We start from the raw sequence: 22,219 nt of genomic DNA, 5'->3' as shown, positions 1-22,219 counted from the left end.
CCTTTTCCTTTCACCGTGAGCACTCGGGGGGAAAAAAAAGGGGGTCAGTTTCTGGGCATTTCTGTGATTTCCTGGTAATTCTACCCTCTCTTGATCTTCCACGCTCCATGTCTCAGTAGATGCATTCGTGGATATATAGATGTGAACAGTCAGAACAGGAACATGTGTCACAAACTTGGTATTACCTCAGGTGAACTTAGTAACCTAAAACATGACAAAATTTCGTGACATGAGTTGTGGTCTCTAAACTGTCAGTTGAATTGGACCACAAAATCATGACAACATCCTGCAGTGACATAAAGCATCAGTCGCAGGAGGTTTCTGCCAGTATTATTCAAGAGTGGTGATAGAGCAGGGACCGGATTAGTCATTTCTCATTGGGAAATGCCATGAATCTGTAAAAGGCTCCTGCTTTTCTGGAGAATGGAAAAAGCCATGAATCTGTTAATGTTCTGGGGGACAGAGATGAATTTGTATGAAGAGTCCTACACTTCAGTCCTCCTCTTCCAGCCTGGCTACATGGCTTTGGGAGAGGCTTCTCCCAGGGCTTTTTTCTATAGATCACACTGGTTACATGGTCTTTTTCTGCAATAAAAATAGCTTTTACACCCCCAGAGAGCTACCAGTGCTTCTGGGGAAAGGTCTTTCCCCTCCAGTTTGTGGCTGATCCTCACTGGATCCCAGACAGTGGAGCCCTTCCTCCTGCTTCCCCTTTTATTTTCATGCCTCTCTCCCCTAATTATAAAATGAGGATTGTTAACTTGTGTCATTAGAAGCCTTTATTTTCCACGAACACGAAGGAGCGGAGGAGCAGTACCAGGTGGAGGAACCCAAGTAACGTAGTGCCAGTGCAGGCCCCGACCTGGCTCTTTCAGGGCTGTCCAAGGAGGATGGTCAACCCAAGTTCAGAAGTTGAGACCCACTAGACAAGTCACTGGGGGAGGCTTTCCCCACATCACCTTGCTGGTGACGGGGCTGTGGTACTCATTACGGTGTGCTGGGAAGAGCCTTCTGGGATTGTACAAGACTTATTATGGGATGTTTAGGGGAAGGGGCAAAGCTGAGGAAAGGAAAGGATCAGGGTGGATCGGCGAGGAACAAACAGGAAAAGGAGAGGAGGGATGATAAGGTCTGATCACCTGTGAGTGGGATGGTCAGCAGTACGCTCATGTCCTGGTTTCAGCTGGGATAGAGTTAATTTTCTTAGTAGTTAGTACAGTGCTGTGTTTTGGCTCTGATGTGAGAACAATGTTGATAGCACACTGATGGTTTTAGTTGCTGCTGGGTGACGTTTATACTAAATCAAGGGCTTTTCAATTCCAGCGAGAGGGCTGGAGGGGCATGGAAAACTGGGAGGGGACACAGCCAGGACAAGTGACCCAAGCTAGGCAAAGGGACAGTCCATACTATATGACGTCATGCTGGGTATATAAACTGGGGGAAGAAGGAAGGGCGGGACATTTGGCATTACGGCATTTGCCTTCCCGAGTAACCGTTACGCGTGATGGAGCCCTGCTTCCCTGGGGATGGCCGAGCACCTGCCTGCCCGTGGGAAGTGGGGAATGAATCCCCTGCTTTGCTTTGCTTGTGTGCGCAGCTTTTGCTTTACCCTTTTCCCCCCACCTTTCCATTTTCTTATTAGTATTATTGTTATTATTGTTGTTCCTACCTCTTTATTCTGTTTAAATTATTAAATTGTTCTTATCTCAACCCTTGACTTTTACATTCCTTTCCGATTCTCCTCCCCATCCCTCTGAGTAGGGGGGAGTGAGCAAGTGGCTGCGTGGTGCTGGGTTGCCGGCTGGGGTTAAACTATGACAGCTTGTCTGGCTGAGTTCTGTGCCTGATCACCCCAGCGTTCCCTGTCCTCTCATTAAATTATTTTCTCAGATTTTTTTTTTTTTTTTTTTTTTTTTTTTTTTTTTTAGTGTAATTTCACTCTCTATCTTAAATGCGAGTGCTCCAAGCTCTAAGGGCTAGCAGCTGGGTGTCGTGTGTGTGTGCGTATTGTGTGAGTACATATGTCAGTGTGGAGATGCTGAAGACATTAAGCTGGAGTAGCTCCAGGTATTGAAGCAGCCACAAGTCTGGGCAGGATGCTGGGGAGACTGGAGGGTCTGCAAATTGGCTACTGGGGATACCGGGAGGTCTAGAGCAGCTACTGGAGGGATTGTGGGATCTGGGGGTTGGCTACTGGTAAGGTTGTAAGACTGGAGAAGCTGCCAGAGAAACCCACTGGTGTGTGTTTGTGTCTGTGCATGAAGCAATGGGGAGACTGGGGGATCCAGGGCAGCTGCTGCAGACGTGGCCTAAGGCCAATAACAGGAGAAATCTGTTATGTATGTATGTGTGTGTGCGTATACATATATATGTACCTAATTTCCACTAACTTTCACCTGACTTTCATCCTAATCAGCCAGAGAGAGGAACAAGATGAGGTCATTGGTCCTGACTGTATTTGCTTGAATGATTTTTGCCTGTGTCAATCCATGTGGCTGGACATCTGCATATGTATATATGTTATATACATGTTGCTTATATGTGTGTGTGTGTGCCTGTTGGGAATCCATGCTCAGCCTTGCTCCTAGACGGACATGGGGCATAGAGCTGTAGTAGCCTCACCTCTGCTGGGTTTGGTATTTGGGGCTACTGGATCTGGCAGCTCCGAACAAGGACAGCATTACCTCTTCATCACACTAAGGGCTTACATGTATATTTTACTGAACAGGCGTGATACACTGGCGCAGCAGAGGAAAAAGTACATTGGGAAAATCCTTAAGGAGCAATTAAGCCCATCCAGGCTTTAGCTGCTAAATTCTGCCAAGCCCTTACATTGTGCATACTGAAGCTTTATATACATTTGTGATTTAATCAAGTTTGGCGAGTTTTTCACAGGATCATCAAAAGATATCAAAAGACACTCCTAGTTGCTTGCCAAGATACCAAATCCATGTGAGTTTGCTCCAACAGTACCACAGGGGGTACTACGCTTTCAGCAGCCCCCACGCTTCACCCCACACCATAACATGTTCCTGTGCCATCACCATCTACAGTCACTGTGCTGGTGGTGGTGATACGGCCCTTTCAGGCACTTTAAAATGAGACAAAAACCTGTTTAAAAATACTTATTATTTTCTCCAGTCCCCACTGGCACTCAGAGGCGACCTAGGCAAAATGCAGTCCGGTATGGCTGTTGAAATGGTCTACCATGTATGCCCAAGGAGTCCAGCCAGGAGAAATGGTACTTCAAGGTCCATTCTGTAGACAAGGCCAGAGAAGGGGCAAGAAGCCAGCACTGCTATGGCATAGCTCAGGCAGACCCAAAGCTGAACTGAAATGAGGCTTCTGGTGATGGGCTGTGGAGGGAAACCCATGGCGATACTGGTCAAGACCAGGAAGGCTTGTTAGTGCCCTCAGGGCCCTTACAGGACATGCATAAATTTTTCAAAGAGCTGTCCAGAACACGTCGACATGGGACCTCAGCAATGAGTGCGAAAGCATCCCAGCTTCTGGTACCCTGAGGTACCCCAGGAGGAATTCCCCTGGAGATCTGCTCTTCCCCTGCCAGATCACCGCAGAACAGGAATCCCCGAGATGAGATGGGGGTGGATTGTGCAATTCAAGTAAATGGAGATTAAGTGTGAAGTTCCATGCGCTGTCCTCATTTTGAAACCCTTGTTGGGTGCCTGACTGCAGCTTGCTGATCTCTGCTATCTGGTTTATGTGAAGCACGTGGAAGTGCATCCACAGATGTGTTTCTGGTGAGAGAACACTAATATTAGAAAGTGGGGGTGGGAAGGGAAAAAAAATATATCTGCCTGAACTATTTTTTTTTTCTCCTTTTCTTCCCTTATCTGTCTGAATAAACTGTATTGGTTGATTTGGGATTCTGATGACACAGTATCTGCCCTCCTCTTTGTGGAGGCAGACGGAAGGAAGTGGGCTAGAAAATGAAATATCAGCTCCTAAAGTTGGGTCAGGTAAGCCAGCGCTATGCTGCAATGGAAAGGATGGTAGTGGTTGAACTTCACTACAAAAAGGAGACCACAGCTGGCTTTGACACACACGGAATAGGTCTTTGAGAAGGAGAATTCTTGTGTTCTGTCACCGTGTGCATCCGCCTAAAGCAGCAGAGAGGTCGCCATGACTTGTGCCAGCTATGCTGCAGTGGTAAGTAGTTATATTTGGTGTAAGCATTAGGATATACTTGCTGCGAGAAAAAAAGGAGAATGCAGATCCCACAATGCTGTAACCTACAAGCAACCCTTTTGGTCTTAGTGGGAGCTGAATTGGATGCTGAGGTTGTCTGATACAGCTTTCTGTCCTGAGCTTTTGCAAATGGGTGTGATGCTGGAGTGACAAGGAGGCGATGGACTATCCCGGTTTTATCTGTAAAGGTAGCACTGCTGTTGTGGGATTTGGAGGGACAGTCCTTTTCTCAGACAATGTGCTATCAAAACTGTGCAGGGAATGTCAGTGGATTTAAGTTTCAACTTTTTCAACCTGGGTAGTATTTGCAGCACTGTCAACTCCTGTGACTTTCTTAAAAGCTTTGCATTTATCTGTCTTCCTAAATTCTGCCTCCTGGAAATGGCTCAAGAATCTCAGATTTCAGCAAGAAAAGGGTTATTTCCAGCAGGTGGCTGCTAGGTGGCCAGCCTTTCCTGTCCTGAGAAAGCATATGGCTTTCTAAGCCTAGGCATGGGGTCAGCTGAGGCCTTATCCCACCTCGTAGATCATAAGACATCGCTGTTTGGCTGCGGAGGAGGACCTTTCATAACTTGTTGGAGAGATGCTCTTCTTGGTGCAGAGTCAACTATGAATTAGAATTTGCACCAGAGTTTAGCAACATCAAGAGTTCATCAGAATTTGTGATGGGTATTATTAACATCGTTGTGCCATTTGCTCATGCTGGCCCATCTTACCCAGACATAAGTATGAAGATGGTCCATTAATGGTCCAGGCTAGTCAAGACTCTGCTTTTTGTGCTCTCTCTTGACTGAACAGAGCTAACGACACCTGTCTCTCTTCCAGTTCAAATCACTGCTTTTGGTGCTGGTCCTCGCACTCACTGTAAGGTGCTCACCCCGTGGGAGGGTAGTTCATGCTCGACCGAGCAAGGACAGTGGCTCCCTGAGGCTGAGTGAAGATTGCCTGAACCAAAAGGATCTCAAATTCCCTACAACGGTGAAAGTTAACATTCGTATCAGCAATTCAGATCATACCTTTAGGATGGTCCATGATGTCAGGAACCGGTCTCTTGCTCCTTGGGATTACAGGTAATGGTTTAGTTGCACCTAAATTGCCAAGGCTGTACTACACAGATTTTCTTGGTGGTGAATGATGGATAGTTCTCAGCATATGCCTGGAGTTCTGTGAATATTGCAAACAGTTCTTGACACATGCTTACGTTTTGATGTTGAGTGAGATTTCTCCAAGAGGAATGGTTTGCAGTGCAAAGGGACATCATTGGAACAGTTTCTAATCATTTTGTCAATCTTTGTCAGTCGTAGAATCAAAATCATTTAGGTTGGAAAAGACTTTTAAGATCAAGTCCAACTGTTAATGTAGCTCTGCCAAGTCCACCACTAACCTGTGTTTTTAAGTGCTATATCTACATGTCTTTTAAATACCCCCCGGGGGATGGTGACACAACCACTTCTCTGGGCAGCCTGTGCCGGTGCTTGTCAACCCTTACAGTGAAAATCTTTTTCCTAATCTCCAGTCTAAACCTCTCCCGGTGCAACTTGAGTCCATCTCCTCTTGTCCTGTCACTTGTTATTACTTGGAAGAAGAGACCAACTCCACCTATCTACAACCTCCTGCCAGGGAGCTGTAGAAAGCGAGAAGGTCCCCCTGAGCCCCCTCCTCTCCAGGCTGACCTCCCTCATCCCCCGCATCGGACTGTCCCATCCCCTTCCCCAGCCCCCTGCCCGGCTCTGGACATGTTCTGCCCCCTTGGTGTCTGTCTGGGAGTGAGGGGCCAGAATGGACCCCAGGGCTTGAGGGGCGGCCACACCGGTGCCCAGCGCAGGTCCCTGCTCCAGCCCTGCTGGCCACGCCATCCCTGACACAAGCCAGGATGCTGATGGCCACCTTGGCCACCTGGGCACACAGCTGGCTCATGCCCAGCTGGCTGTCAGCCAGCCCCCCCAGGCCCTTTCCCACCGGGCAGTTCCCAGCCACTCTGTCCCAAGCCTGTGGTGTTGAGTGGGGTTGAAATGATGATGAGACAAACTATTCCTCTAGAAAAAACAAAGACGTCAGTACACTGTATTTTTACATTTTCCTAACTGAAAGAAAATTTTGAATGCTGAAATTAAAACAAAATCAAAGAAAAATGAATAGTCCATTTGCAATCAGTTCTGTATTTCACCTAGCTCCACTGCATTCATCAACTCCCAAGGAACGGTCTGGCAGGATTATGTTCTCAAGATTTATTCAGTTTCTAGGGATTCATTCTAAAAATGTTAAGGATAAGGAAATTCTTTGCCCATGTCTCATAGTGAGGATACACGGGTAAATCTTATGGTACTTCCATGGAGATAAACCAGAAGAACCTGCCAAACCATGTCATGCAAGTGCATAAGACACATTCATGTCCCCATCCCCAGGCTCGACGAGGACCCCAACCGCTTCCCCCAGGTGATCGCTGACGCCAAGTGCCGCCTCTCCAGCTGTGTGAACCCACTGGGGCAGGAGGACCACAGCCTCAACTCCGTCCCCATCCAACAGGAGATCCTTGTCCTCCGTCGGGAGCAGCGGGGCTGCCTGCCCACCTACCATCTGGAGAAGAAAGTCATCACTGTGGGCTGCACGTGTGCTGCTCCAGTCGTTCGCTACCAGTCCTAGTAGGAATTAGTAGGGGAGGCGACACTGGGAGGAAATATCTCCTACAAACATCCTGCTGGAGAAATCCCACAGTCGCCTTGCACACCAGGAATTCAACATGACATTTCCTTTCCAAATCTGAGCAAATTGCCTCTAGAAAACAGTGCTTCTTGCTGTTATTAAGCTATGGATTTTAGAATGGGAACCACCAGCAGCTGGGGATGGAGGGAAGATAGAGGGTCTCAGCTCCCACTAAGACCAAAAGGGTTGCTTGTAGGTTACAGCATTGTGGGATCTGCATTCTGTTATCTGTGACTCCAGGCAGAGAGAGGGTAAAGCAGTGTGGTTGGGGTTTATTTGTTAGGTTGTTTTTGTTGTTTTTTTGGGGCTTTTTTTTGGTTTTGGTTTGGGTTTTTGCCCTTTTTTCAAAATTGTGGCTTATATCAGTTTGGTGAATCAAATGAATCATACTTTCAAAAGTTGTCCTTAGCAGTAAATTGCCCTAATGTATACATATCAACCAGGATGGCCACAAAAAATTCCTCTTTCTTTACTTCTCCCTCCCTTCCTCACCTCCTAGCCCCTTTTCTGTCTCTGGCCACCCCTGCTCACTAGTGTGTTACTACTGTAAATCTGACATAAATGCCACTGGCCCTGATTGTCATCACTCTCTGGGTTTGTGTCACTGCTGCTCCATGGGCAGCAGCTGCTGGCTTATTTCAGAGCATTTTGGGAAAGAATTGAGTCCACTTGCACTGAACGTTAAAACAGCAAAGTACTAATGAGTGTGTATATTTCTATTTATATCTTCTATTTATGACTGTATTTATGGCTTTGTATGTGCTCAGAGTATCAAAAAGAAAAGGTAAATGTTGATCTGTATTTATTCAATAACTTAGCTGCTGAATAAAAAATGTATTTTATTTTAAAGAATATTGGTTTATGGTAGCTCATAATGAAAGCAGACACAGACAACGGGTTTGTGCTGCAGTAGCACCGAGAGATTTCAGCAGAGATCAGGCTTTTTCCGGTGCAGTGGTATGAGTAAGAGGGAGCGCAAGAGAACTTGCAGCCTCAATGGATGAAAAGATGCAAAAATGGGCTGAAAGTGGTGAAGTGAGGTTATACAGGCAGCGCTGGGGGAGCTGGCAGCAGAGCCGGGTTCTCTAGACCTTGGGGATGATCTCTAGGGATGGTGGGAAAGGAGGTGGGAGACATTGCATTGCAAGGCTGCAGCCGGAATTTGGGATGGGGGTCTAGCCTAGTTCATGGGAGCTGGGAAAGGCCTGTCCTGTTCTCTTCCAGGCAAGATGTCATCCTTATAAGCAACCTTCTCCCCCACCAGCTGGATGGTTGGCTGAGCGGGAATGCAGGGCAATGTGCAAAGATGGCTTCATCTCACTGCTTTGTAGCTAGCCAGGTATTAGGTGTTGGGCTTGAAGTGATTGATGAGGATCCCTCCACATCAAGGGAACAAGGAATTGTAGTTCCAGGGCAGGGTTGCCTGCTGAGCTGAGGTGTCCTAACATAGGAAAGGAGGAATTGCCCTTTCTCTCCCTTAGCTGCACAAGGAACACCACCTAGCAAGGCTCGCTATTATTTTATCAGCTTGCTGCAGTGTTGCTTTTTTTGACATTACTCATCTTTTGTCCAGAGCTGAGCCAGATTCTCAGACCTCTGAGCTGGTTTCTGCTGGTGGAGATTTTAAGCCTGTATATATCTATATATATCTATCTATATATCTATATATAAAATTATTTAAGCTTTGTTCACCTGCATTTAAACCAGGGTAAACCTGCGTGCAAACATTCTCATTATTTCATTTTGGCTGCACAGAAGCCACTTCAAATTAGATCCACCTGGTGCAGGTAGACCCTGAGCTTCCTCCCCTGAGTAGGTCAGACGAGTTGTTGGGTCTAAATGACTCTTTGGTGCTTGTTTGTCATGTCTGGTGTATTCCCTGCCCCGTGGGTCACAGGGAGCCAGTTCAGCAAGCTGTGTGTAACCAGGTGGGGAAACCGCCTCATTCAGTTACAAGCATTTGTACTTATTTGTGGCAGCAGCTCTTTCGTTATGACCACCAAGCTCTTGATGTGGTGGAGTGCAAACCCATGGAGGCGTTTTCTGCTCACTTTTGTGTAACACCAGCTCTCCTCTTACAGTAACTGCTGACCAGGAAATCTCATGCTGCACACCTCAGTTCCTTCTCCTGACCTATTTCCCTCTCAACAAACCTAGCTCAGGGGGTTGTCCTCGCTTGTTTTGCAGGGAGAAAACTAGCCTACAATTCCCTCCTCAGACATAACTACTTGGCACTGGGTTCATGGCAGCTGAACAGGTGTACGCTCCTGTGCTGATGCTCTGAAATACCCATCAGCTTACCCTAAGAGTTGGTCTACCTGGATGAATTATGAAGAGGCTAATTAAGCAAATGCAAAGGTAGCTAATTAAGGAAGTTTCATCTACGGGCCGTGAGGTTTAGCAGCCAGAACTATCAACTGCAAACCACACACCTCTCAGTAAGGCATGCGCTTATACGTGGGGATTGTTTCTAATAAAACAGGCAACAAGGGTTATTTCCTTCTAATGGCATCATTCTTAGAGTGCAGCTGGTTGTAAACACGGGTTGTTATTTTTTAGGTGCTGGCTTTTGTGATGAAGTAGGTGCTTGGCTTTCATTCCCAGCAATCTAAGAACACGGCAAACAAGTTTATACTTCTTGTAAACAGCACAGTCATATCACCACCAAAAGCAAGTGCTGCTCACGGCCGAGGACCAGCCTTTGCTAAAGGCTTTGCTTATTTTTGTTCCCCTTGCAGCAATGGGCCCAGTCCCTGGATGCCCAGCTGGGAATCTCTGGCTCTGAAATGTAGCTTAGAGCAGCCTTCAGGGACTCGGTGGTTTTACCAGGAGAAGAGACACAGCTGAAGGTGTAGCAGCAGTCACACACCATCCTTGTAACCTACTGGGTTAAGAAGCCTACGGTCACAGGTTGGTATCTGAGCCTCATGGCCTTTCCTATTCCTTTCCTCTACTGATTGCTGGTCACTAGCCCCCTTTCCCTGTCCCTTTGCTCACTCCTCCTCTTGGCCATGCCTGTTCTGGCAGTTCAGGTGGGGATTACATTGGGTAGCAGCTCTCATGGGATGTTGGAGGGAGCAGAGACCCCTGCTTTAGGATGGGCTGGGGGGCACAACTGATGTCGGGCTAGGTATACGCCTCCTCCCAGACCTGTGCTGTGACCTGTGAGTCAGGCTTCTTCGGACAGGCGGATACTCCTGGGGCTGTTTGAAGGGACTCTAGACCAGGTCAGCCTTGTTCCACAGAATCATTGCTTTTAAAAGGGCACAGAAATTAAATATGTAAAGAATACCAAGGTTGCAACCTAAAAGGTTGAAACAACCCAAGAAATGTGTGTGTTTGGTAAGGCAGAGGAGCGATGGTTTGAAAATCCAGAAGCTGATGTGGCTTATTGTGAGTTAGACCTAACAGACAAAATTTTAAGGGGATGAGCAATTTGCTGGTCACTCCTGTGGAGATTTGTGGTTTGGTGCCAGCATGATGGGTATAGGTGATGAGGTGAGTTTCCATATTAAATGTGACTGCTGGCTGTCCTGGGATATGGCCTGACAGATCAGACTGCTCCCATGTCCCCATTTACATCATGGGGTAAAGTGTGAGACTTGCCTTTGTCCCCTTCCTCTTCTTCTTTGCCCTCTGAGATTGTTTTTAACCTTGCGCTTAAGAAGAATCTGGGTGAGTGGGCCCAGTCTGCATCTTCTACAGCATGTTACAAGGCGGTGATGTTTAAAAAGTCCTGCTTAAAATGTCTATGATTGCCTGATGCTGCTTGGCAGACTCAGAGCTGTGGGTGGGGGTGGGACTGGTGCTGGCTTTCAGGAGCTGAGAAGATGCCAGCCAGGCTCAGCACCAGAAACAAACCACTCTTTCTATCTTTGATACTCACAAAACCATTTTCCATCTTCGCCAATTATTCTCCATGCTTCCAGGGCTGGGTAATGGTAGCAGTTTCGAGCCCTCAGCTCTTCAGATGAACCCATTCCTGCTTTCTGTGTAACTTTTAATTTATTATTTCTTCAGAAAACTAGCTCAGTTTTCCCACCTTTTTCTGTAACTTCCACAAAAGATTAAAAATATATTTGATGGTCTTTGGGTGTTGTGGACTGAGTAGGCTCTACTCAACCCCCTGCTTTCTGGGCATAGCTTTCTATGAGTGAGTTTTAGTGGGTTTAGCCATACAAGGTGTCCTGTTAATGTTTTACTTGAATTCTTAGTGAGCACAGTATGTTTGTATCATGATCAAGGTTCCCTGTTCCAGTAAATGTTTATCTTCTCTCTAACTTGCCCCTATAATTTTTGGGGGTTTGATTTTTATTTCAGACTTCTGAAGTCTGTACTCCTGACCTCTTTCATGTCATAAAGCTTGCCAGACAGTTGAATAAATATCTTTTACAAGCATATGGTATCTGTCCAGCTTGCTTTGACAACTAGCAGTGATAGCATGGTTATCTGATCATTTGCTACACAAATCCAATCTCAAACTTCCCTTTCTGTTGGGTTTTACTCACAGGTTGCCACGCAATCCAGCTACTGAACCGCTGCTGCTCAGATTTTGCAAACTGATGTGAAACTGAGACAGAGAGCAGCACTGGACTGGAAACCTTTGTGCTGAAGAGGGTTTTGCAGCAATGTTCTTACTCCACACCTCCCCATGATATCATTAAAGGACATCAAATTAAGCAGGAATTTGTACCGAAACTCTCCCAAATAAGAAATGACAGGTTTTACCTGTTGAACCTCAAAGTGATAATAGCTGTGCAGGGGTGAAAGAGGGGTCCTACTCTCTTTGGTCTCCTATTGTGATCATTGTTGGCTGTAATCTTGAATGTTTGCTCAGAGGAACAAAGGCACCAATTAGGCGACCTCATGGCAGGGTGCACTGTCTTTGAATTATTCTGCACCCTTCCAACTGAACACAGCAATGGGGAGGAAGACCTCTTAGCTCATGATGCTAGGAGTTAGGAGAGAACTTGCAGGAGGAAAGAAAATAGCCCTCTGGCCAAATGAATCCAGGTGCTGAAACAATTAAACGGTCCTGCGGGAGCATGTACAACACCCAAGCAGCTCACAGAGGTGAGCATAAACTTGGCTTGAGGCCAAAAAAATAGAAAATGGCTGTGTCCTAAGGCACGGATTTAATTGGGTTGGCAAGTGGTCCAAGGGAGAGTGACATTGCTGGAAGGGCAAAGTGTCTTTGCAGCCTGTCCACAGAAAGCTGTTAGTGTTTTGTTACTCCAACGGTTTCATCTCTTGCTGACCTGCTTCTGACTTTTTCCACACAGTAGCTCTCAGCATTACTAACTAGTCTCCATTACTCATGTGCCAGCCCCAGCTAACAGCACATCACTACCAGGTAATAAAGGGTGGGACTTACTGTAACTTTAACCGTTAGAAGTTACTTGGGCTGCTGTAGACAATTTGCCAAAGCTCTTTCTATAGTAAGTGGTAGGACATGGAGAGTTTATCTAATGGACAAGGCAGTCAGCTCTAGTTCAGTCTTCCTGGACTGATATAATTTATATAACTCCTTGAAAACCTCAAAGGATGAGTGTTCCTTGATTTTTTTTTTTTTTTTTTTTTTTTGTTTTTTGTTTAAAGTCTGTTCCTGTGCTTAATATTCTTGGGACAGTCAACTGGGTTGAACCTCAGGACTTGCAGGGGACCTTAAGGAAGAGTAGTTGGAGATAAGGTAGGAAACAAGCTAAGTTCGGGTCACATATGGGCAAAGTTCTGTCAGTGTTTGAAAGAATTTCCATTGCAGATACTGTGATCACTCAGACTTCATGTTTCCTTGGACCAGTGTGTATCTGCTAGGTCAAGGGGTAGTACGAAACCTGTGGCTGTGCTGTGAATTTATCTTACGGGCTGACCCACCTGATTTTGCCTGGAGTAGATTAGGGAGGGTTTAGGCTCACTGGCATAGCTGGAGGGAAAAACCTCCAGCAGTAAAAGTTGGGATGATTACATCTCCAGTTATTCTATCTGGAGAAGATGCTTTCACCTGAGAGGACTTTGCCTGTCATTAGAGACTTGTACCCCTGAGTTCTGCATCTCTAGAAATTCTCTATTTGCTGTTGCATTTGCCAGCGGCTTTTTGCCAGTGCCTGAGAAGGGTCACACCTCCCCGGGATGGCAGCAAACAAAACATCCACGTCTTCACAAACCGGCCTACCCTTTGAAACAGTGAACATTTTAATCTAAACGTTTTCAACCCAAGGTGCATTTGCAGGGCTAGATATCCACCTATGCAAGTCCCAGCACAACGTAGTAGAAGCGCTGCGTCAGTGTGCTCTACATTTGGAGCGCTAACTGCTGACAGCGGATGTGTCGGAAGGACACGAGTACTGAGAAAACTACGACTGCAGTTAGCAATACGTGGTTATTTCCTTCAATTGTCCACCCGACTCACTCATATGCTTCTCCTCGTGTACCCAGGCAGTGACCCTGCTGCACAGAAAATGTGTTGGATGGGTTGGGCTGAAATTCACTGATGGTGTTGGACCAAAGTTAAAACTCAGCAGTGGAAATGCCCTCACCTCTTTAGGGGAGGGAGTCTCTTTGCCCTGAAAAAAGTATTCAAAGTGTTGTGTTGAACCTCTCTTTACAAATTCCTTTCAGGTAATTAGGTGGATAACTGGGTAGTGACCCACTGCTTTTTTTGCCAGTCTGCCTTTAATGTGAATCTATTGGGTGTCACTTGGTAAATCGTTTTCCTCCAGGCATCTTAGTTTCTCTTTCGGTAAGGTGGTGTTAATGATACAAGCCCTAGTATTTCCATGGGCTATACTTTCTTCTGCAGCATCATGCAAATCTCTTATATAGTCATAATTGAATTGGGTGATTTCTTGCCTTATCAAAAAGGCTTCTTTATAAAGAATGGAGAATACCATAATTTTTTACTGTTTTAAATATTTTTTATTACCCAAAGATAAATAAACAGGTACATTATTACTAACATTTCCACCAGCATAAATAAAGTTACATAAACAGACATTTCAAAACATAAACTGAAGATGTGCAAATAACTCCCATTACTTCTTCAGCCCAGCATATGAAGGTGTCCGGATTCTGAAATCGTAATTCAAGATTTTGGGGAAAAACATGTATTTTTTTTTTTAAACTGAGACTCTTTTAATTTTTAATACATTTTGATAGATTCTAGCTAATCATTATGGCTTGATTCAGTTTTGTGGAGACTGAATTTCAGTGCTGTTAGGCAAAGGAGTTCTCCTCCACAGCTCCCTGCTCTTACACTCCTGGCTCCCTTTAAGCCTGGTGTCGGATCAAGGGGGTGACACATGTGCAGCCCACAGTGATTATTTTCTTTTCCAGTCGGTATGATTGGTGGGAGCCCTTCTGCTCCCTCCGGAGGACGAGGATCTCCTGCTTGATGGGGACAGAGTTGAGGCTGTGGTCCAGCTGCCCGTCCAAATTCACGCATCTGGAGTGGCGGCACTTGGCATCAGCAATCACTTGGGGGAAACGGTTGTGGTCCTCGTCGATCCTGCCAGTGGACGTGAAAGGAAATAGTTGAAATGGAAAATGCTGCTGCATCTCCAGAGGCATGATAGTCTGGATCACTATGGGCTCCCAGCTTGGGAATCTGTACTTCCTGGGAGATTGCCAATGAAGGGGCGGTAGACCCTCCACTACTGTAGGTTTTTAAGAAATAGTGTAAATAAGTAAATATTGCGGGTTTTTAAGTGTAAGGCAAACATGTCAGGACTGCATGCAACTGCCTTGCCAAAAACAGCTTTCTTCAAAAGGGCACTGACTTTGGAAGACCGATTAGTAATTATTTGAGCTTCCCAGCATGTCAGACTGACTAACGGACCCACAGACCTTCAGCTTCCCCCCAAACCATGAAACAGTCTTAGGGCCTGATGCTGATGTTACTAAACCACCACTGAATTTGGTGCAATGTTAGCCCTCCAAGGTATTTTTTATGATGTCTTAGGTAAAGAATGCTTTTGAAGCTAAAGCTTGTTCCCATACACAAATAAACTAATTAAATCACAGAAGTAATTTGCTTTGCCTTCTGTATGTTGGCCTAGACCATGTTTTTGCTCTGTGGTCCTTTCTGTATTGGTTATCTTTCAAAGGGGATTCTATGATCTGTGGATACCCTCATATTTCCAAAATAGCTCAACAGTGAAGCACTGAAAATAAAGATGTGGGCATAGCCTTGGTGTTATTCTTGACCAGGGCAGCTGGTGGATTTCTAGACCACAGGGACAGATATTGTACCTGTAATCCCATGGAGCCAAAGAGCGGCTGCTGACATCAGGAGTTAATTTGGTGTCCTGGTTCATGCTGCTGATGCTTACATTGACTCTCACCATCTGAGGGAATTTTGAGTCCTTTTGGGGCGGACAGCCAGTATACGCTTGCTTGAGGAGGCTCTCCAGCTTGAGCCCAGGGTGTATCACCTTCCCATCAGCAGAACCGGTGGCTGACAGCACGGTCAGCAGCATCAGCAGCAGTGAGCTGAACTGAAGAGAATTGGTGCATTTAGGAACACGACACAGGTACAGCTGCTGTGACACAGCATGCCTAATGACTCTTCTGTGCAGCTGGGAAATTCATCCACAGTCAGCCTTGCTGGTAGTTAAAGCCTACACTGCAGGTTGCAGTAAATATGGAAAAATGTGCCATATATCACATCCATTCTTGCTTTCATTAAGTAATTCTTACAGTGCTGACAGGTATGATATACACTTAGTTGTAATGTGGTGCTAAAATATTAAATTATGGAAAATAATATCATACAGGACATAGCACAAAGGATATAACAATAAAAAGACACTTTGAAGTTGAGTTTTCAATGTATTTCTTGACTCAGCGTAATTTGCAGTAGTCCTGTTCACTAACATACCTGTGCAGCCTTGCTGTTGCCCTGTGCTGGTGCTATTCAGCTGTCTCCCATTTTACTTATTTTTAGTTACTAATGGTTTAAACAAGCGTTTTAAAGGTGGGTGCAGATCTCCATTCCTGACACTCATCTATTAAAATTTAAATATGTCTCTGTCAAACTGGTGGGAGAAAAAAACAGAAAGCAAGTTCTTACCAGAGAAGCACGAAGGATTGGCAACATCTTCCTTCCTTCTTTTACTGTGGCTGATGCTTGTGCTGGGCTCTGTTGAATTGAAGGTGTTTGGGTACATGCGCTGCTGGACGTTTTATAAGGCCTTCTGTGCTGTCCTAGTTAATTTGGAGTAGGTGTTTTTTTCCCAACCTGAACTGTGGTTTCTGACCATAGCTTAAGTGTATGTATATATATTCCATTAACGCAGGTGGAAGACAGGATATGGGCTCACTCTTTCTTAGATCTGTAGATGGTGTCTTTACTTTTAGCTATGCCACCCAAGCAGTAACAAACCTCAGTGATGATACTAGAAAACCACCATAAAATGGGCATGTGCTGCAGTAAGTGGGGGCAAAGTATACAATTTTAAAGTGAGACTAGAGTTGTTATCTAGTCAAACTATATTGATGTGTTTCATCGTCTTGGGATACTGTAGGTATCAAACCCACTGATGTCACTGGCATTGACAGATTGGATCTGTTTTCTCCTAGGTCAGTCTGATGTCTTTTCATCCTGAATTGGGCAGATGTTGGACAGCTGGCCCCTGTCCAATTGCTCTCCAATACTTGCCATTTGCTGTCATTTGTCTTGATGCCTGAAGAGCTAGGTTCCTTCTCAGCCTCCCATTTTTTTTCTCAAATGTCCTAGTTTGGATCAAACTATTTTTATTCATGTCTACACCTCAGGTGAGGTATGTTAGTTTTGATCAGAAATCCAAACAGCATCATTCTCCTTCTGGGAAAAAAAACCCCACCAACCATGAACATTGGTTTTGAACTTGCCACCTTTTCATTTCACTTCAGGCTCTTGCACTCTGAGACAGGGCTTTCATCCTAAGGAAAGGGGTCTGGGAAGTGTCTCCTAAGCTAGGGAGAGGACAGAGGGGCTCAAGAGAAACCTTGCAAAGGCTGTGAGATGCAAAATGACTTCTCTTGTAGGCAGGAAAACTGGAAGGAACCACACACACCTCCTCCATGGTATACAGGTGACAGCATGCTGCACTTGGAAATATTGGGGGCTAAAATACCTTGCATCGTGTAGCCCCAAGGCATTACGACTCCCTGTGTCCCAGCCCTGTATCCTGGGTGACAGTGATCCGTGTTCCCATGTAGCTCCTAACCCCACCCTGCTGTCTCTCCATCCTTGTAAAACCAATACACTGCAGCTGCGATGTACTCTGCCACGTTAGGATTTAAACATGCAATATTTAAGTATTGCATTTTTAAATATTTAAATCCACATGTTCAAGTGGACCGACACTATGTGATGAGGTGACAGTCAGAATCCCTCTCTCCCTTTCAGCAGTATTTTTCTAGATTTTCACTAAGATACTGTAACCTGGAGAGGCTGAGCTGTTTGAAGGCTGTGCCCCCTTGTGACTTTGGTTCTTTGTTGTTGCTCTAGCTGATAGCAACCACATTGTTTTTTCTTAGGCAGGTGTCTTCATGAGCCCTGAGTGCTCATGAAAATCTGTGGGCTTGACCTTGAAAGAGACCTTGCCTTAAAGGAGGCATGTCTGCATTCACTCCCCTCATCTGCTTTCAGGGATTTAAATCAAGTCGGTATTACTCTCTAGTAAGTGTTTTTGTCACTGGGATTTATAGGATGTTCTGGGCCAGGGTGCTTCTGTGGCACCATCATTATCCTTTGTTGAGAGCTGAGAGCTCCACAGCTACGCCAGCCAGCAGGAAAGCAGGGATGTGAAAATCCTGGATAAAGCAGATACTGGCCTAGGAACTATTGCTTTCTCTTCCAGGCAAAAATCCCAACCACTAGCCTGCAGTGTCTTCTTCTTCCTGGTAAATACTTCATGGCATAGCTCGTTAAGACAACTCAATGTCTTCCAAGGAAAGACTCTGCACCCAGAGTGCTGCAAAACCTGGCATGCAGAGGGAGGGGGAGGCTCAGATCCCTCAGGCTGCAGCTTCTCAGGTCACGATGCTGATGGTAATGAACTATGAGATACAATAAACCAGCTACTGCCTTCTCTGCTGAAGTTCCTGGAGAGTAAGTAGGTGGGTGATAGACAGACACAAGGGTGTTGATGCTGCTCTTAGGCTGAATTTCAGTTACATTCTTTGACCAAGGGTCTTACTTTTTAGAAAGGAGGGAGTGAACATAGAGTCTAGCCTTCTCGAACATTCCTTTCTTTGGAAATGGCTCTTGTCACTTTGCTCTGACCGTGGGTTACAGATAGCTGGGGTGTGCACCATACAGTAACAGTCAGGGTAACAGCCTTGATCTGCTAATGTATTCCTTTTCTCAGGTCTGATTTTGATGATGTTTTCAGATGAAAATGATGCAAATGAAGTGTGTTTTTTACATTTGCTTAGTATTTATGGGTAAGCCCAAATTTTACTCGCCTTGTGCCATCCAAAGGAGGATGCAAATAAAGGTAGAATTTAGTTTGTGGTTTCTGGGATAGACATGACCTATATCAGCTTGTTTAAAAGATGCTGATGCTTGAAAAGTTTAATGTATAATTCAGTTTCCCTCTCAGAGGTGCGCATGTTAAAGGAAACGATCCCCTCAGAAGGGTTTTTCTCTAATGCCAGTTACTGAAATAGCCATTCAAAGTGGGACAGTTAAATTTCCAGTTTTAGAAGCAAAAAAAGATTTCAAAAGACTACAGGGTAGTGGAAGGTCAAATTCAACCAGCCTGACCCTAAATCCAGGCTCATCTACTTTAAATATGTCAGTGGTTTGGGTTACCTCAGTGCTTGAAAGGTGAATAGTTAAACATTCAAACACAGCTAATGGAGCACAATGTTGCAATAGTGAAAAAAACCCCAAAATACTTTCCATGGTTTACTTTGAGCCATGAACACATTCATTTGCAATTGTCATAGGCAAGATGAGAGGCTCTCGGGAGAAAATTTACTTCTTGAAATGTTTCCATGAGGTCTGAATTATACAGATGAAACTCTCACATTTCTGGTTCCAAGATTTTTCCAACTTCTAAATAATTATTCTCTAATTTTTCCTGGTCTGAAGTGAAAACAAAAATTAAACACAATTTTTGCCATGAGATTAGAATTTACCCCATGGGAATTGTTTTGTTCTGACACTTATCTCTCTTTCAGTTAGAGATCTGAAAACTAGGACACTAACACATGTTTACAGAAACAGAAAAATTAAAGGTTATCTAAAGCTTTTCGAAATCAAGCCTAGCCTTTCTCTTGGCTCTGGTGAAAGCTTTCTTGCTATTAAGCTGCTACTTAAGTACTTGACCCAACCGAGATCCTTCAGGCACCCAAATTTGAGTGTGATGGTCTTGATGACATTTTCTCCCCTCAAAGTCACAGTGTGCGTCAGTGCCAGAGCTCTAGTGTCCTGTTGTAAATTAAGAGAAATAACAGATAGCTCCATATACTTTAAACAAATTTTTTTCAATCAATGTTTTTTTTCCCAATCACTACCAGTTCAGTTTATGCTACTTCTGGAAAATAAGGAACTTTACTGTTTAGATGTAGGAAGATACTTACTTCTTTTTTCTTGTTGGAGAGAATACATTTTCTTCCTCCTGAGTTCATATTTTTACAAATCCCTATAAATAAGACAACGCTCTTCCTCCTACATACAAGCACCGGATGACCCACTGCGTTGTGATGGCACTTTCTAGGAGACCAATGTTTCAACTGAGCTAGAGGCCTGTAGTTATCTGAGAGAAACTCAGAACTTGGCAGGGCAAGCTCTGAGCACCCTGATTAAACACTGAAGCTTAAGTTTAGTTTAGTTTAATTTAACCCTGCTCTGAGTAGATGGTTGGATCAGAGACATCCAGAGGTCTCCCTTCAAACTGGTTAAATCACTGCATGAATGTCCTACCCCTCCATCTTTGTACATCTTTTTTTTTTTTTTAAAGTAAACTTTTTCCTCCATTAAACACCTCTACTTTTCCTTCCCTGTAGATGCGGTAGAAATTATCATCTCCTACTGCATGCCTAAATTTTCCAAGCAACTAAATCAATATCACAGTTATTCAACCACTGTGGTCGCTGTCAGTGGTTGACACGTGTGTTGCATGACTAATATCTAATCCATAGTCGACAAAGGGGAAGTCACCATAAAGGAAACAAACCACTCAATCTTCTGGATTACTGTTTGGAGAGACAGGCGAAAAAGAGGGCTTCCAGGTATGTGCGTTGGACTTAACAAGAAGCAGGGATTTTAAACCTGCTCTGTGGTAATTAACAGACAATTAATATTATATGACAGTATACATAATATTGCATGACTGTAATGTAGTCCAAGTAAGTGGAGGGGGGCTTTACATGGTCAGGAGGTGGGCGCAGGATATGACCACTCAGATCACAGCCAGATCCTGACCAGCAGAGTACCACTACTTGTGTTACTGCAGTGTCTAAGGGTTCGTCGTAAAGCTGGGACAAATGGAAAAAGCTGACGCCTAATGGAAGGGACAATATCTCCTGGTCAACACAAGATACCTGTCTGCATGTAAAGGGAGGTCTGAGAAATGCAATGACTGGCTGATGAGAAGGAATCTAGGCTGAAACCAGATCATCAAAGGTGGTAAAGATCTTCCTTGAACAGAGACGATTTGATTTGTCCCCTCGTTTATTTATTTTTGCAGTTACCAATAATGTTAATGACCAAATAATTTTGTTATCGATTAAAGATCTTGCTGTCCATGTTTATTTTCATGCCTTCAAAGGCATCCTGTGGCAATACATTTCACAGCCTGTTAAAAACTGTACAAGAAGAAATCCTTTATGCATAAAATTGGCTGATATTCAAGCTGATAGAATGGTTCATACAATTAACTCATTTTGAAATTCTCTGCTGTGCTATCTGCTCGCATCCTGTGTCTCAACCACACCTTGGTGCCAGCAAATGTCAGGAAGCAGGGGGAGAAGGACTGAGGTCCCTGCTGCTGCCCTGCACCCAGCAGGTCCTGCCTGCAGCACTTCCCAAATGTCTATCTGAAGTTTCGTTTACTACAGGTTGAGACATTTATTTCCCATCCAGACTGGGTAGAGGGACAAGTTGTTCCTGTTCCCTTTCCCTCCTGGGTTATGCTTTCAAGACCTTTGCACATCTGGTTTTTATCTTGCTCTGCTTGGGAGGATCTCCACTTGACCCATCCATCCCTGGCAGAGCGGCACTCCAAGCTCAGGCAAATTGTCTGCATCGTGCTTCAGTGTCCTGATGCTCACAGACCCTCTGAGGGGCCGGGAACTGGTACCCGGCAGCTCCTCACGATGGCAGCACTGAGAAACTCCCCGGGCTGCACAAAACTGGTGTCAATTTTCCAGGCTTTGGAAAATCTTCCTTTTTGGGATGATTGTAATTAAAATTTATCTGAAATGCAGTAAGTTCTGAAGGTTGCCAGGAAGCCCTTAGTGTATTTGTCTTTATCTCAAAACCAATTGTCAGGTGCAGATTTATCAGCCTCTTTCACCTCCAGCTACACATACTTTTTCTGCAGTAAATTAGCAGTAGATGCACTGGAGCGCTCATTTTCCAAAACTGAATATCTGTGGCAAACAGAGAGAAAAACATGTCACCTTGTCTGGAGAACATCTGAGATGCTTTGCACCATCCATTGGGGAAAAAAAAAAAAGATAAATTGTCCTTGTGTAGTTTTAGCAATTCCAGATGTTTAAATCTGCAAATATGAGTTTCTCATAATGGGCACAGCTTGTGATTTTACATTTGTCTCAGCCCTGACTTCAACAAGACAACAAAAGGAGAAATGCAGCAGTGCACAAGGTTACTCTACAGTTGTTTACTCTCTCCTGGTTGCTTCGAGAGAGGAGAGAGACCAGAATATGGGACGCTGAAATTCCTCACTTTGTACTCTTAAACACCTCATGAGGATGAAATTTATCTTGGTCCCCAGTCTGATTAATCCTGTTTCTTTGGGAAGGCTTCAGAAAGCACAGTGCAAATAAAAATCTGTCCCTGAAATGTTCAACCGTATCTGGATGGAGAGCGAAGCGGAGGGAAGATGAAGCAGAACTGTTAAATAGGAGCAGTCTCCTGCGTCCTCAGTTCTCATCTGCCAGAGGTTCTCCCCGCAGCCCTGGGCTGGGCTGATGCCTGCCAGGTTTGGGATCTGCCCCCCCAGCCACTCGGCAGAGGTGAAGCAGCCCTCACTGAGCTGGGCACCACGCAGTGCCTGCCCAGCTGGCTCATGGCTTCAGCTGCAGCCAAGGCGATGCCGAAAGAAAGGGGCTCAAACTGAGCGTTGAGAGGTCA

General features: G+C 44.9%; 2 protein-coding genes across 3 annotated transcripts; one reads left to right on the top strand and one right to left on the bottom strand.

Annotated features, from left to right (window-relative positions):
- The first annotated feature begins 1,907 nt into the window (after positions 1 to 1,907).
- Positions 1,908 to 7,067, top strand: LOC121090767 (interleukin-17F-like). 2 transcript variants are annotated; one of them, XM_040599499.1, is made up of 4 exons: positions 1,908 to 3,761; positions 3,902 to 4,170; positions 5,035 to 5,279; positions 6,615 to 7,067. In XM_040599499.1, the coding sequence occupies exons 2-4, from the start codon at positions 4,144 to 4,146 to the stop codon at positions 6,850 to 6,852; spliced, it is 510 nt and encodes a 169-aa protein (XP_040455433.1). In that variant the 5' UTR covers positions 1,908 to 3,761; positions 3,902 to 4,143; the 3' UTR covers positions 6,853 to 7,067. The 2 variants fall into 2 exon arrangements, with proteins under 2 accessions (XP_040455433.1, XP_040455432.1); XM_040599498.1 differs by having other exon boundaries at positions 1,908 to 4,170.
- A 7,111-nt stretch (positions 7,068 to 14,178) lies between these two features.
- IL17A (interleukin 17A) lies at positions 14,179 to 16,006 on the bottom strand. The gene is made up of 3 exons (XM_040599229.1): positions 15,980 to 16,006; positions 15,160 to 15,404; positions 14,179 to 14,416 (listed from the first exon to the last, which is right to left on the bottom strand). Exons 1-3 carry the CDS (start codon positions 16,004 to 16,006, stop codon positions 14,179 to 14,181), a joined length of 510 nt encoding a protein of 169 aa, XP_040455163.1.
- Positions 16,007 to 22,219: the final 6,213 nt, after the last annotated feature.

The sequence above is a fragment of the Falco naumanni genome, chromosome 6 (genome assembly GCF_017639655.2).
Source record: "Falco naumanni isolate bFalNau1 chromosome 6, bFalNau1.pat, whole genome shotgun sequence".
Lineage (NCBI taxonomy): Eukaryota > Metazoa > Chordata > Aves > Falconiformes > Falconidae > Falco > Falco naumanni.
The sequence above is the reverse complement of the archived record's forward strand: the minus strand, read 5'-3'. Positions and strand labels throughout refer to the sequence as shown.